This window comes from Mesoplodon densirostris, chromosome 18 (genome assembly GCF_025265405.1).
Source record: "Mesoplodon densirostris isolate mMesDen1 chromosome 18, mMesDen1 primary haplotype, whole genome shotgun sequence".
Taxonomy (NCBI): Eukaryota; Metazoa; Chordata; class Mammalia; order Artiodactyla; family Ziphiidae; genus Mesoplodon; species Mesoplodon densirostris.
In genome coordinates this window covers 60,386,766-60,402,202 of record NC_082678.1, presented here as the reverse complement: position 1 = coordinate 60,402,202, position 15,437 = coordinate 60,386,766, and the positions used below count along the sequence as shown (strand labels likewise).

General features: G+C 52.9%; 2 protein-coding genes across 4 annotated transcripts in view; both read right to left on the bottom strand.

Moving 5' to 3' along the window:
• Window positions 1-1,308: 1,308 nt before the first annotated feature.
• Window positions 1,309-8,302, bottom strand: SUPT4H1 (SPT4 homolog, DSIF elongation factor subunit). The gene is made up of 5 exons (XM_060081568.1): window positions 8,193-8,302; window positions 7,512-7,618; window positions 3,700-3,755; window positions 3,136-3,189; window positions 1,309-2,468 (listed from the first exon to the last, which is right to left on the bottom strand). Exons 1-5 carry the CDS (start codon window positions 8,259-8,261, stop codon window positions 2,401-2,403), a joined length of 354 nt encoding a protein of 117 aa, XP_059937551.1. The 5' UTR covers window positions 8,262-8,302; the 3' UTR covers window positions 1,309-2,400.
• Window positions 8,303-11,229: 2,927 nt separating this feature from the next.
• Window positions 11,230-15,437, bottom strand: part of RNF43 (ring finger protein 43) — a 59,459-nt gene continuing 55,251 nt past the window's right edge. For all 3 annotated transcript variants that reach the window (XM_060082170.1, XM_060082171.1, XM_060082173.1), the window contains 2 exons: window positions 13,642-14,997; window positions 11,230-11,273 (listed from right to left, as the gene is read on the bottom strand). In XM_060082170.1, the coding sequence (XP_059938153.1) occupies window positions 11,230-11,273; window positions 13,642-14,997 (1,400 nt within the window). The remainder of the gene's footprint in view (window positions 11,274-13,641; window positions 14,998-15,437) is intronic.

The following is a 15,437-nucleotide window of genomic DNA, read 5'->3' as shown; positions in this document are numbered from 1 at the left end:
CACGCACTGCCGGTTAGCCCCTCCATTTGGGGGAGACCCTGACCCCACGGTGAAGGATGAGGAGCAGGCAGGCAAGGGGAAGGCAGCCGGGCCACCACTGTTTCTGACTTGAGTCCGTCCTTGTTGAACTGGGGAGGAGGCTTGCCTTGCTCAAGGAGAGAAGCCAGGCTACTAAGCAGGAGACTGAGAGCTTCCGGCCGATGTGGGACCTCAGCGGTCAGAATGGGGCTGAGACTTCGACGGGACGGGCTCCCAGGCGGGGCGCAGCCCTCACGCACGGGGAGGCCGGCGCCCGAAACCTCCCCTCGCCCGCAGAACTGCTCACTCGCGGGGAGTGAGCCACCGGCCCGTGCTTCAGCTTCTTTGGGTTCCCAACGGAGGACAGGACTCCGGCACCTCGGCGCCCGTCTGGACCACCGAGAGAAAGCACGAGAGCCAAGTCAGACGCAGCCCCCCGCAGAAGCGGCGGGGCGCACGGAGACTGAGATCCGGGCACTGCGGCCGGCCGCCCTCCCCCACGGCCGCCAGCGCCCGTCTCTCGCTTCCGGCGAGGCTGACAGTTGGGGCGTTGGGGCGCCGCCGGGTGTGGGGCCGCGGCGGCGGGAGTGTGGTTATCTGCGCGCAGCTCCTCTTGCCCCCGCCCCGCCCCCCGCAACTGTTTCCATTCTCGCCGAGCAGCCACGTCCGGGTCGGACACGCGGGACGGCGGCTGGGGATTTCCAAGGGACTTTCTGAGAAAGCCAGTGAAAGTTGGGTGCCGGCTGCGTGGCCCCGGCACTCTTGCTAACACCCACGTCTTCCCTCCGGGACGTAAACTCTAGCCTGGTGGGGCTGTTTCCCAAGGCTTCTTTCAGGTTGAAACTGAACGACAGGAACCGCCGCCCCCGGAGCTCAGCGTGCTGGGCTGGGAAAGTCCTGGAAAAGCTCAGTTGGGATTGGGGTTAACAGACCGCTCCCTGAGCTTGAAGGCATCAGAGACCGGTTCTGGTTCGACAGGACCCGTGAGTGGTGACATGAGCGCCCGGGCCAGTCCCAGCTCCCTCCCCTGGGCCTGGGAGGGTCACCGGAGCAGCAGCATCTCTCCCTCGTTCGCACACGGTCCAGGTCACAGGTAACAGGAGACACTGACTCACTAGCAACACCAGGCGGCTAAGACGCCACAAGCTAAGACGCCACAAGCCCGGGCGCAGGCGCCCCTGCCCGAGTCAGAGCTCTGCCCGCGCGCCCGTTCCAGGCACTTGCCCCACTGTTCGGGTGGATCGTGTACATGCTGCATACACTGCAGAATGACGAATAAAGGAGAGCAAATGAGTTTTACCTTTTATAAAACTTAAGTTACAGAATCTTCACATTGCTTTATTTTTAGAATCACAAAAATCCTGAGGTAAATAGGATGTAATCACTTTCGTTTTGCAGATGGGGAACAAGAAACTGAGGGAAATAAAAATGAGGACACTTAACAGGATTTTCTGTGGAAATTTAAGTAAATGAGAATTTATGGTAACTAATTCCAAAACAAGTAACTCACCTTGGCCAATACCGTGACATCACTCAAGGCCCTCTTACTAGGCCAGAGAGAAAAGGAGAGGCACGAACTAGCCAGACCAAGACCCAGCAGCAACCTGAGGGTCTCCAGTTAGGGGAACGCAGGAAAGTAGTGGGGGGGGGGGTCACGGGCGTCACTGGTGGGCCTAAGGTATAGGAAGAACAGAAAAAAGAAAACAAAGAAGGGGAAAAAAGGTTTTAAACAGGGTCAAGGGCAAGTAATACGAGGAAGCCTCAGGATTTCTTCAAGGGACACCTGCTGTGCCAGGTCTGGCGGGCAGAAGGCTGCGACCACCAGACACCAGGAAGACCAGGCTGACGGAGTTGCCGAGACTCAGGACAGCAGACCTCCGAGACCCAGGGAAGCTCACTAGAAAGGCTACAATCCTGGAGGCTCAGAGACAGATGACGAAGAGCAGAAGGGCCTCTGCTGCTCTGGGAAGATGCCTCCTGGGCGACGAGTTCTCACTGTGCCCAGTTAAGACAAAGGAAGAGGGAGGCAAGGCATCTGTTCGGGGCTTAAGAGCATTCCTAGGGGTTCGTGTTTGCTGGCATCTGACCCAGAGTCCTGCCCATGCGCAAGGGCGCAGCCCCGGGCTGTGCGTAGGAAGGCCCGCATCCTACTCCCCACTGAAGTCAGTCTCCGCTAATCCCCCAACCCAAACCACTCCCACCCCCCAGCAGCCCAGAGAAGGTAAAATGGCCCAGGGACACACTGTGCTGCTCTTTCAACAGTCTGCTGAACCTCAGACTCGGAGGGCGGCACGTATTTGAAGTTCTGCCCATTTAGTTTCACGACAAAAAATAAGCAGAGGCAGAGACAAGGAGCAAAGACGCTGGCGGCCGTGCATCTCGCTAGGTCTTGATGGCTGTGTCTCTGGACTTGTAGGCCACGCCTCGACTCTTCAGCTCCCGCACGATTCCTGCAGCAGGAAAAGAAACAGCTCTGTGAGGGAAGAAGACTCCAGAAGATACGAAAGGTCCCTCGGGGACCACTTGGTGAGGGGAAGGGGTGGCGTGCTCTAAGCAAACTGGAGTTCCTGGACGGCTCATCAACCGAACTGCGTGGTCGGCTTGTCACCCTTGAAGATCCAGGCAAGTGCTTGGCAATGACTTGGTAAGAATGAGAAGAAAAAGAGAGACACATTGTAGTCGTCAAAAGCAAGGGTTCTGGGGCCTCCCTGGTGGCGCAAGTGGTTGAGAGTCCGCCTGCCGATGCAGGGGATACGGGTTCGTGCCCCGGTCTGGGAGGATCCCATATGCCGCGGAGCGGCTGGGCCCGTGGGCCATGGCCGCTGAGCCTGCGCGTCCGGAGCCTGCGCTCCGCAACGGGGGAGGCCGCAACAGTGAGAGGCCCGCATACCGCAAAAAAAAAAAAAAAAAAAAGCAAGGGTTCTGGAGCCAGGATGCCCGGGTCCCCAAATTCTGGCTCGTTACTTACTAGCTGGGTGACCTTGGACACGTTATTTAGCCTCTCTGAGATCTGCTTTCCCTCATGGAGTTGTGAGGACTGGCATTAATTCACATAAGAAACTTCCATAGAGCTTGGCACAGTAAATGAACATTGGCCGTTACTATGATTATTATTACCTTGGGGCAGGCGACCAGTGACGGACACTGCATATACACCTGGCTTAAAGTTACCTGAAAGAGAAGAAAAGAGACTGCAGTTTAAGAGTGAGTTACAGGGCTTCCCAGGTGGCACAGTGGTTGGGGGTCCGCCTGCCAATGCAGGGGACACAGGTTCGTGCCCTGATCCAGGAAGATCCCGCAAGCCGCGTACGGCTGGGCCCGTGAGCCACGGCCGCTGAGCCTGCGCGTCCGGAGCCTGTGCTCTGCGGCGGGAGAGGCCACATCAATGGGGGGGCCCGTGTACCGCAGGAAAAAAAAAAAAAAGAGAGTGAATTACAACTAAAGACCAAATGGAAGCTTAAGCTAAAAATGAAAGAAATGCCGCCAACTCCCAGAGAAGAGCAGTCACTTCTTTTGGCTCTAAGTGTTAAATGACAGGACACAGGACACTTTCCTTGGCTTTCCTCCAACCTCATCGTTCTCACTCTGGGGCCACCTACCCACTGATTGAAGACTCCCCCACACGCACCCTGGCCCTGACAACACAACCAGGCCAGGATAAAGAGAAAGGGAGACACTTACTGACTCGCTGCCACTTGGAGACCCAGCTGTCCTCTGGACTCATCATCGCAATGATTCTAGAAAGGGGAAAGAAACAGACAGTCAGCCTGAGTTGCCTCTACTAGAGAACAGAGAGACCAAGGGAACTGCCCCCCCCGCCCCCCCCCCCCACCCTGCCCCTTTACTCTGTTCCCAGCCAGCACAAAAGTTCTGGGAGAGGAAACCTAGGAAAAAGCCAAGTATTGAGTTTCTACCAGAAAGCAGGGGAAACTAAGTTCTAGTGCTGGGAAGGGACTGACTCAGAGCTAGTACTGACAAGGTCCTTTGCACTTATGTCCCTGGCCCCCCAGTCACGGGTCAGTCAGCAACCCCCAAAGGCTATCTCGCCATGCTCAAAAGCATCCTTGGCCTACCGATTCCCTGGGAAATGGGACAGCTTTTGAGGTAGATGGCATTACTGATTACAACCAACACAACCACTGAGGCCTGGAGCCTGGTGCAAAGGGGAGGGTGAGTCAAAACAATGGGTCCTCTTACTAGAAACAAGTTAGACTTAAGCAAGCTCCGCCTTTAATGAGCTGTACAGCCTGACACACGTACGGAGACCTCCCTCAGAATGTCATCAGTAAGATGAAACGAGAAGGTTGTACACACGAGCTCTCCTTTATTATCCTAATCACTCTTCTCAGGGTAGCTCTAATCCCAGAGCACAGGCAACAGAGGCTACGCAAGGGCCAGAAGCCTGCTCCCGAGCAGGACAGGTAAGCTTCAGGTGCTTTCAGAAGCTACAGAGGTCACTTTTGTCATTCCCCCATTCGATCAAATACTTACTGATCGCCTCCTGTGACAGATCTGTACCAGGCACTGGTATTTGTTGACTGCCTCCTCAGTATCCATTCCCCCTTCTCTTGGTAGCAATCCTGGACTCTTATCTGGGAAGCCTCCCTCCCCATCCAAATCCTACATTCTCAGCTATATGCTTTGAGTGGAACTGACCCCACCTCCAGGGGTGGCAGGAAGGGTAATACTTGCCCTGGCCAGGCAGACCAGTCTGGGGTAGGCACGTATGCAGGCTGTTCTTCTGACCAAACGTATATTCTCCTCTGTCCTTCACAATCTATCCTGCCAGCCTTACAGTGTCTGTTATCCAACCTTATGATTTAACCTGAACAGAATTCCCACCATTCTGCAAACATACCCTGGTTTTCCCAGCCCATGCCTTTGCTCGGGTCAGTCCCTTTGTTTAGAATGCTTTTTCTACGTTTCTCTCATCTCAACCTCCTCAAAAATCCTGTACGTCTTCCCTTAATTAAGAGCCTGGCTCATATGCTATCTCCTCCACTTCGGGCTGAGTTCATCAAGCCCTCCTCTGATCTCCTTTAGCCTTTGATATCCTCACTCTTCGAATCCTAATACGCACCAGAATACATAAATAACTCCTACAACTCAACAACAAAAAACCAAAAACCTCATTCAAAAATGGGCAAAAAACTCTACTTGCTCAGTTCTCATCATCAACTCAACTCTTAAGGAACTCGAAAACAATGACAGCTTAACCTGGACACGTGCAGCTATTATGCCCAGACTCTGATAAATGGTCGTAACCTTTTGTTTTTTAATTGAACATAGCATGCTTCAGAACTCTCTCGACAATCCTTTAGTAAGACACTGACAATATCAGAGTTGTCACTTAATGTAAAACCCAGAACCGTGGCCCAAAGATGGGAGTCCTCAGAGACTTCTTGCTTAGAAGCTGTAGTTATTTCCAAGTTTTTATAACTGAACTATATTTGAAGAGACTTTTTTCCAAAGAAGATATACAAATGGCCAATAAGCACATGAAAAGATGCTCAACATCACTAATCATTAAGGAAATGCAAATCAAAACCATAAGATAGCACTTCACACCCAACAGAGCAGCTATTATCAAAAACAAAACAAAAAACAGAAAGTAACAAGTGCTGACAAGGATGTGGCGAAACTGGAACCCTTGTACTCTGCTGGTGGGAATGTGAAATGCTGCTGCTATAGAAAACAGTATCGCAGTTCCTCAAAATGTTAAACATAGAATAATCCAGCAACTCCACTTCTGCATATATACCCCAAAGAAGTGAAAGCAGGGACCTGAACAGGTATTTGTAAAGCCATGTTCATGGTAGCATTATTCCTAACAGCCAAAAGGTAGAAGCAACCCACGTGTCCATCAACAGATGCACAGATATATAAAATTTGGTATATACATAAAATGGGATATTATTAAGCTTAAAAAGGAAATTCTGACACATGCTACAATATGGATAAACCTTGAAGACATTATGCTACGTGAAATGAACCAATCACAAAAGGACAAATATTGTAAGATTCCACTTACAGGAAGTACCTAGACTAATCAAATTCACAGGGAAAGTAAAATGGTGGTTGCCAGGGGCTGCGGGGAGGAGGAAATGAGAAGATGAAAAAAGTTCTGGAGGGACTCCCCTGGCGGTCCAGTGGTTAACACTCCACGCTTCCAATGCAGGGGGCGCGAGTTTGATCCCTAGTGGGGGAACTAAGATCCCACATGCCGTGTGGCAAAAAAAAAAAAAAAAAAAAAAAAGTTCTGGAGATAGAAGGTGGTAATAGTTGCACAAAAATACGAATATATTTAATGCCGTTGAATGAATTCTACACTTAAAAACGGCAAAAAAATTTATATATATTTTACCAGATTTTAAACAAAGAAAAACAAAACCCTAACGTGCAAAACTTTACACTGCGTCTCTCTCACTTGTAAGTATCTCATTGTGTAACTCTTGCCATCTCTCACAGCAGCCACAGATGGGAGCCCATTCATTTGTTAGCACTGGATGGTAACAGCGCTAACGAATGAAGAAGCGGAGTATCTGAGCGTGCACATGCACGTGTACATATGTACGAAGTAAAGGTTCCACGACAACATCTGTTTTGCTCAACCCGTTACTCTTCCTTAAAGGCAAACAAAGGAGGAATGAAGTTGGCCCACCTTGAAGGAACTTTAGCATGCACTGGTTTGGGCCCAGTTTGCATGTAGACCCTTACTTGGCCTAGAAACCAAAAGAAACTTAACCCCCAAAGAATACTGCCCTCTGGCTCCTCCCTTGGGGAAGGAAAATTGAGCCCTAGCCACTCACACTTCTCTCATTCCCCTTCCCGCCACTGGGCAATCTCACCAAGGGAAAACTTTTCTCTTAGGGCCTCTTAGAGATATCTAAAAGCATCAGCTTTGGGGCCAAAATTTACCCTTCATTTTCAAAAAGGATCTTCATACATTCAACAAATGTGTATTAAGTATCCGTCACCCTCCAGGCCCTATGCCAGGTCATGGTGCATGACATAAACAGTCCCTATCAGCAATGGGCTAATAGTCTAGTGAAGACCTGTCCAGTGGAAATATAATGAAAGCCGCGCAAGTCATTTTTAAAATTTCCTGTAGCCATGTTAAAGGAGGAAAGACAAGAGGGGAAGTTAACTTCAATAATATATTTCATTTAACCCAACATATTCAAAGTATTATTATTCTGGCATGTGATTAAAACACGAAAGATCAAGATATTTTACATTCTTTTTCCTTGTGCTGAGTCTTCGAAATCCACTGTACGCATTACAGGTAAAGCATATCTGAACTTGGACTAGCCACATTTCAGGGACTCCATGCCACACATGGCTAGTGGCTACTGTACTGGACAGCACAGGACTCGTGTGTCTCAAAATAACTTTGAGACCAACTAGGATTAGGGTCTCAAGAGTCTGTCCACATTTACGTGGTGGGATACGGGTAATGTAAAAGAAGGGATGCAGCCGTCTAAAGGGCTTACCCGTCAAAGGAAGAGCTGGTGCAGTCATATACCATCTCTCGGTTACCCTTCATCTGAAGGTATGCATCACAATTATCACAGCCATCATATTCAAACTGGTCTATAGTCTGGGAGGGGAAAAAAGGAGGGAGGTGAGCATGAACAAGGCGAAGAGAAAAAACAGCTTTCCCCATACTTTTACCTGGTCAAGTACAAGGCTCCCTATGTTGGTTCCGTCTCATCAGGTCGCCCACCCACCATTCCTACAGCCCCTTTCCTAAGTTCCACTCTCACAATCCTTCTTCTCTTGTTCCCAACTGCGTTTTACCTATTCCTTCCCCTAAATCTCCGTGGGGTCAGGCACCTTCTCCGACTACTCCCTCAGCTGCAGATCCCCACCCTCCTCCAATTCCTAATGTCCTTCGGCTATAACGGAAGTTCGCTGAACGTCTGTAAAGGGTCAGGCCTGTGCTGAGAGCTGAAGTTGCGAAGGCATGTGAGAACGCCCATGCCCACGGCTGCAAGATTTGCCTGCGTTCCTACCGACTTAAACGATGGCCTCCTGCTGCTTCCCACGTCCCCCTGCCACCCCCTGGGTCCTGGACCTGACTTCTCTCTTCACTGTTCCTGTAGCCCTGTTTCCCCCCACTTTCCCCCAGCTTGGTCCCCCATCGCCCGTACAACCACGTTCCCCACAGACACCTTGACCAGCGAACACAGCAAACAAGCCCGCAGATGCCGCAGGTCTTTCGGCACCGTCTCCAGGGCCATCTTCTCCCACGGAAGAACAACGAAGGAAGGAGCCACAACCTCCTCTCGCAGGAAGTAAATAGCAAATTACCCAGAATGCCCGCACTTCCGGTGTCCCAGACTTCCTCTTCCGGCTTGGGAGGCCGCCGGCCCCGCCCCTCCACCCGCCTTAGGAAATGGTTTCTCCCGCCAGGAGGCGGGGCCGGCCGGGAGTCACCTGTGCCGGCGCGCACCCCCGCCACCTGGGCCGGCGCGAGGGCGAGGCCGGGCGGCCGTTGGGCCTGTGGGCGGGGCCCGTGGGGGAGGTGCGGCGCGGTTGGCGCCTGCGCGCGCGTCGCGACCCGGGCGGAATCCCGGCGCGCGGACCGTTTGATCTAGGCCCCTGGCCCCGGGCCTCCGGTCCCCTGGAGGATCCTGGATGACAGCGGAGATTCTTTTTTGTCTTCCCGTCTTAAAAGCGCAGAGCCAGCGAGTCCACTGCCTCCCTGTGGATTATCTCTGCAGAGACGAGAAGAAATCCAGGGGCCGCCCCCCCATTCCTAACAGGGAGGGAGCGTGATTGGGTTTCCATTTGCGTCCACAGGAACGCTGGCCGGTGAGCAGACGGCCGAGAAAATGCATATTTAATTATTTCTAAAAGCTCTTCCTGTACGTTTCCACGTTCCAGCTGATAATTTACGCTTTGTGCAGCTTTTAGCATTTAGACACAGTTCCTTTACTTCAGATCATCTGTAGGAGAGTGTGTCCTTTTTTTTTTTTTTTAATTTCACCCTATGGGATGCTAAATGCCTTTCTCGCTGGTTCAGAACTGCGCACCAGACAACGACCGCCTCTAACATACCTTTCCTGGAGAAACAGAAAGGGAAGATGTGCTTTGTGAGGAGGAGAGCGAAGGCTCTCCAGGCCCTGTGGAATCCTTCATACCTCCAATAGCACCAGCTCTGTGGATCCTCACAATAGTGCCGTGTGTAGGCAGAGGACAGTCGTTCGTGTTTATCTGAACTGGAGCTTGGGATATAAATCGTTTCAGGCCCTGCTGCTCTGTCTTCCCAACCAGGCCTCCTGAATGGAAACTGAGCTTCTTCAAGACCGGTCTGCTGCTGGTGCCCGTCCCGTGTCGTGCTCAGATGGGCTCTGTGACTGGGGTTAGGCTGTTCTCTGTCACTGCATACTTTCTACCTTGGGACACAGTTCACTCTCTCGTCTCACGGAGCTCTCCAACAACTCCGTGAAGTGGGCCCATCTCACGGGTGGAAAAAGGCACCAGGGTATGTGAGTATACTCAGATATATCTGAGTATTTGCCCAGGGTCACAAAGAAAGTCACTGAAGCATTATAGAGTGTGAAGTAAACAGTACGGTAACAGTACAGGTAACGCACTGAACCACAATGAGAATCCAGTCATACTCACTAAGCCACGCTTTTAGGGGCTTACAAGCCAAGCCCACCACTCTGCTCTGTCCTTGCATAAATCAGAGCCTAGCCTCTGATACCAGGAATAATTTATCTTTGCCCACGTAGAAGACAAAGTTGTCACCCTGAGCGACAGTCATGATAGAAGAAAACGATGAGACCAGATGGAATTTATGGATAAATATATTAGCAAATAAATACAGTTCTCAACACAGTGCCTGATTCAAGCGTCTTTCTGTCTGTTCAGATATAAATACCCACGTGGGTGCCTAGGTGCTAGTTCCCCACTGACGTAGAGGGAAGAAGATTCCCAGGTGGGGTCCTGTGCCCACTTTGCTCCCACATTCACATTCCAAATGGGATGATGCCTGAGGGGCCAGCAATGGTCCAAGTGCCCTGGGGTGCATGGCACCCTGAGGAGGCCCCTCAGCCCTTGCCCACTCGATACCAGCTGCCCAGGCCAGGCTTCCTGCTCCAACTCCACTCCTTCCTGTGTGTCTCTGGCCTGCGTGGCTTATACTGGGAAGCCGGGCCTCTGGGCCATCTAATCCCAAGGGCCCCATATTACCTCTCCTCTGTTCTCCCGTTCCCTATCCCTGGTCTGAGAGAAAACGCCCAGAGAAATCTTCCTTGTTCAGCTGTAATTTTGCCTTTTCTACCTTCCTTCCTTCCTCTTCCTAAATAAAGTCCAGCAGAAATCCTCTTCTTTCCGCCTACTTTGGGACTTTGAGATAGGAGGTCCCCAAGGAAGAGCTATTCCCTTCCCACTACCCTCACCCCTACCCCCAGAGGAACTGAGGCTGCTGGAGTGACAAGGGAGTTTGACGATCCGAGGCTTCGACCCAGTTTCTTCGAGGTGCTGTACCACATCAGGGACAGAACTGCACACCCTGGCTTCCCCTCTGACTTAATATAGTGGATCTGACAAGTACGGACAAGGAGGGGAAAACATCCTCCCTTGTGCACCGGGGGAGGCCCTGCCTGGTGAAGCTGCAAAGCCCCCCTTCTTAGGGCTCAGGGCTCACCTATGCTCCTGATCTTTTTGCAAAGAAGGAAAATGATAAGAACCAGGGTTGCCGCTGATGCAGCAGAGCCTTACCAAGGAGGAGCCAAAGCCGGTGTGCAGGACTCTCCCAAGCAAGGAGGTGAGAAGGGTCATGCGTTCAGCTGGACCCGTTTGCTGAGTATGAACATGAGGCTTGGAATGAGGGAGACCTGCTGGGGCTGGGGAAGGAGCACCACCTTTATAACACCTATCTACCTATACCTAGCTTCCTGCTCTCAAAAAGTCCCAGCCTGCAGGGGAGCCAACCCACACAAGTGGTAGCTGGTTGCCTGGCTGGACACAGACTTGCTGCCCTGCAGATGCTTCCGCAGACAAGGTCTGGAGCCGGGAGCGGGAGACAACACCTCCTGCCGCCCACCATCACGCTCCTCCGCCAGTGGTTCCAGGAGGTATGGCAGAGCAGAGGGGTGTTTTCTGAGGTCCTTTCTCTTCTCAGGAGCAGGACTCTGTGCCAGGTAGGGCCCTGAGTCATCTGGCGAGCACCCTTGGTTGGAGCTCGGCCTGAACATCTCACACGGCCTGTTCACACAGCTCCTCGAGCTCCTCTTCTGAGCCTGCATTTAGAGAGAGAGGAGGAAAGAGGTCACTGAGGGTCAGGCCAGTCTGCTGCTTGTTCCACCGGCAAGAGAGTATGGCTGGGAGGGAACTAGAGAGAGGCAGGAGCAGGGAATGGGTCCAGAAGGGTGATCAGATTGAAAGCTGAGAGGGGCCCCCGTTGGGACACCGGGGAGAGAAAACCGAATCTAGAGAAAGAGATACGTAGATAGCAACCAGTGTGTTACCAATACTTACTATTCATTCATTCGCCCAGTAAATATTTATTAAGCACTTGTGGATCTGGCTTGCTACCATGTGCCAAACAGAAGACCAAAAAGACTAGGCAGGGACCTGACAACCTTGTAGGAGAAAAGGTGTGCACGTAAGTGGCAATTATGCCAATGCGGGCAGGACTGGGGTCATAAGAGATGAATCACGGAAGGAGAAAGATCATGTCCAAGTGGAGCATCAAGAAGGGCTTCCTGGGCTTCCCTGGTGGCGCGGTGGTTGAGAGTCCGCCTGCCGATGCAGGGGACACAGGTTCGTGCCCCGGTCCGGGAAGATCCCCCATGCCGCAGAGCGGCTGGGCCCGTGAGCCATGGCCGCTGAGCCTGCGCGTCCGGAGCCTATGCTCCGGTGACAGGCCCGCGTACCACAAAAAAAAAAAAAGAAGGGCTTCCTGAAAGTGGGGATAAATGAGCTGGTCCTGCAGGAATAGGGAAGAATTAGATTTATGGGAACAGGAAGGCAGCAGAATATTCTGGGCTGCAGAAACTGCAGGAAGTGTTTACCTAGTTTGGCTAAAGCTTGGAGCAGGGGAAGGGAAGAGGAAGAGTGGAGAATAAGATTGGGAAGGAAGATGGGGACTGGCTGGTACGAGGGCCTTGAAGGCCAAGCCAGGTGGGATTCTTCTTTACTCTGAACAAAACAGAACATGTGAAGATTTCTAGAGAGTTTGTTTGAGGAGGATGACCCCGGCAGCAGAATGGAGGGTAGGTGAGCAGGATCACAGTACTGTGTGGCCCTACAGAAGGGAGGAGCCGGGGGGGGGGGGGGAGGTGTCCCGCCCCGATCTTTAGGCCGCACCTAAGACATGGACCGGGGCCAGCAGTACTGGAGGAGACTATGGTAAAGCTAGCAGAGACATGGTTAACAGAACCTGGCGTGGATTAGATCTGAAGAGCAGGGGAAAGGGAGGCACTGAAACCAGTTGCGAGTTGGAGAGAGAGAGGGGAGGTAGTGGTCTGGCACTGGCAGCACTGAAAGGATACACATGACAGGATTCGCAAGGAGCCACCAAACACATGGCCAAACCTGCATTACATGGCCCTATGGGAGCAACTGTTTTCTATACTATAACAGCTTGCATGCCTATCTCTCCACAGACTTGGGCCTCCTGGTTGACAAGTTCCATGTCCTCAGAGCCTGGAACCTAGCACATAGCAAGCATACAACGCAGAAAGAAAAATGGAAGGAAGAAATGAATGGATGGATGGTAGCAGCTCTCAGGTCCTGCCTGTAGGATTCCTAGACCCCAAAGTCTTATATTTCAGGACCTTTGAGGGCAGAGGGGTCCTCCTAGTGATGGCTGTAGGCAAAGAGCTGTGTCATCCACACAATGGGAAAAGATGGGGAAGAGTAGGGGTTGGGGGATCCGGAAGAGGAAGAGGAGGATTTGAGCAAATAGAGACCCAGTTAAAGTCAAGGATTTACATTATCACCATTGGCTGCAATACAGTAATAGGGATGCACTGAGTCCCCAGGAAAATGAAGTCAGTCTTATTAACAAAGATGCATAGAAGGGAAAGCCCTAGTAGTTCTTTTACCCAGGGGAAAGGAGAAAACCACAGGGCTGCTACGAACCACCTGTGATCTCTCTCCTTTTTTTTTTTTTTTTTTTTTTTGCACCATTCACATAGCTCTTCTCATATAGCCCAGAATTATGGTTATCTGTAGTTATTTCTCCTATAAGATCTCATATGGCCTGGGATTATGGTTCCCAGTAACTATTTGTCCATTGCTCTCCTCAGGAGCAGGGAACAGCTCTTGGCCTTCTGTGTATTTACAGCTAATACTGAGCTGTATGCTCAGCTGTACCGATTTCTAAAGTATGGAAACACGCATGATGGAGCTGCCGCCCCCAGTACTGTCTGCCGTCTCAGCCACACTGGTACCTCACCTGAGACCTCCCTAGGATCTGGCAACTAAAGGATTAACACCTGGCAGAGCCAGCATCCTACGCTATGCCAGCTGTCCGCTATTTTGAATGTCACCCCTGCTGGAACCTTCTCAGCTTCCATCAACCCTTTGGATGACTTCACCCGTTCTGCCATACGCAGCTCTAGTCTCCTGTCCCCGCCAGACCCATTTCCCCTGAAAACTCACCAGGCTGGGCTGGCAGCACCTGGCAGTGCGGGTAAGGGCATGGCCTACCCTCTGGGGTGTCAGAACTCCATTCGGAAGGCCCCTCCCCAGATGGGTATGGTCCTAGGGGCTGGCGTGTAGTCAGACACAACCACACCGGCTGTGAACTTGGGTAAGTAGGGCCTGGGGTTTCTGGTAGCAGCCTCCTGTCCAGGCCCGGAGGTCCGAAGATCAATGGGTGGGCCTCTGGGGACCAAGGGTATGCCAAGCTGGGGCCATAATGGGGAAAATTCTGGCACACTCGGTGTGCGGCCAAGTCCTGGGGTCGAGAGGCTGGGGAGGGCTCTGAGGCACTCCCCCGCCGTTTCCTCTGTGTGTGTCGGACAGGGAGGCTGGATTTCTGCAAGTGGAAGAGGCTGCTGGGACCAGGGCTGGGGCTGGAGGCATCCGCTGGCCCAGGGGCTGGCTCGGTGAGCGCCCTGGGCCGTTGTGGGCTGGGGAGCTGTCCTGACGGGGCTGCTGGGTTGGATCTGGCTGCTTGCGGATCGGGTGAAGGCAGCCCTGGCTGGAGGTGTGTCCGAGGAACGGCGGGCCTGGACTGCGGGACTCCAGTTTCTGGGCCAGACTTCCTGCCGTGCCACTGGAAACGCTTTTTGTAGTGGTGGTGCCGGTGGCGGTGGTAGTGGACATGGCTGGAAACCTGGGTTTCCCCTGTGGGCACCACTGAGTCCAAAGAACGGGGCCGAGAGGTCATGCTGGGCTGAGCCTCCTCCCGCCGGCGCTCCCCCTCAGGGCTGCAGTATACCAGGGGGTCAAAGTCACTGCTCAGGGAGCTTCGGAAGGTGGAACTGCTGCCGTGGATGCCCTGCAGGCTGACGTCTGTGCAGTTGACCACTGAGTCACTCGAAGAGCCGTGACAGGGCCCTGAACTGGAGTCGCTGGCTGGCCCGTCTGCCAGGTAGCCGCTGCGTTCTGTGCAGTAGCTTTCTCCAGACCCGCTGCTGTCGTGAGGCCGGGCCCGGCGTGGGGGCGTGGGGCAGGCGGCAGGGTGCTGCAAAGTGCACCGCAGGCGGCTCAGCCCCCAGCCCTGCGCGGAGGGGCTCTGGGCCACGGCCAGGCGCTGCGGTGCACCTGGAGCCCGGGGATGTGCGCCCCTGGGGAGGCGGTGGTGCCGAGGGCCCACGCCTGGCTCCTGGGCTGGTAGGAAGGGACCAGGCCGTGTGGGCCGAGTCGCTGCACTCCGGGAAGGGCCCGACAGGTAGGCAGCAGGCAGGTGGTAGTGGGCATGGCCAGGATGCTGGCGAATGAGGTGGAGTCTTCGGCCTGGTTCTTGGTAAGATCTAGACGGTCCCAGGGACTGAGAAAGCGAATCTCCCTCTGGAAGAGAGAACCAAGAGCACAAGTGTTTGACTCCACAAACGGAAGGAGGGTACATTCAGAAAAGCGTGGCTGTAGCGTACTTATTGAGCCTGTATCGCCCGCAAGCTCCATCAGAGTTTGGATGACCAAGGATGCTCCTAACCTGCCTGTGCCCGGGGATGCCCTTGCTCCCTCCAGTCAGTTGTCTCCTTGAGGGTTCCACTGTGCATGGCAAGCCCTGCTCCTCCCATCAGCCCTTTGGGGACTTGCACCCAGGGCCACTGCTAGCCCACACTGTACCTTTGGGTGAATTAGAAAAAGGCTCTCTTTCCTGAAGATACTTCACTTTCATCTTTTAGAAGATTGTCATAATATCCAGGTTTTGTTCGAACAGGATACTTTATTGCCAGAAAAGTGGAATAATAAATATACAGATCTTGGACTTCCCAGGTGGCACA

What these genes read in the sequence shown, in the direction of transcription:
- SUPT4H1 (XM_060081568.1), bottom strand. Translation starts at nt 8,261, where the DNA reads ATGGCCCTGGAGACGGTGCCGAAAGACCTGCGGCATCTGCGGGCTTGT. An exon ending in TGCTGTGTTCGCTGGTCAAG is followed by an intron (nt 7,619 to 8,192) that starts GTGTCTGTGGGG and finishes TTCCCCTCCCAG; the next exon opens with ACTATAGACCAGTTTGAATA. An exon ending in CTCCAAGTGGCAGCGAGTCA is followed by an intron (nt 3,190 to 3,699) that starts GTAAGTGTCTCC and finishes CTTCTCTTTCAG; the next exon opens with GTAACTTTAAGCCAGGTGTA.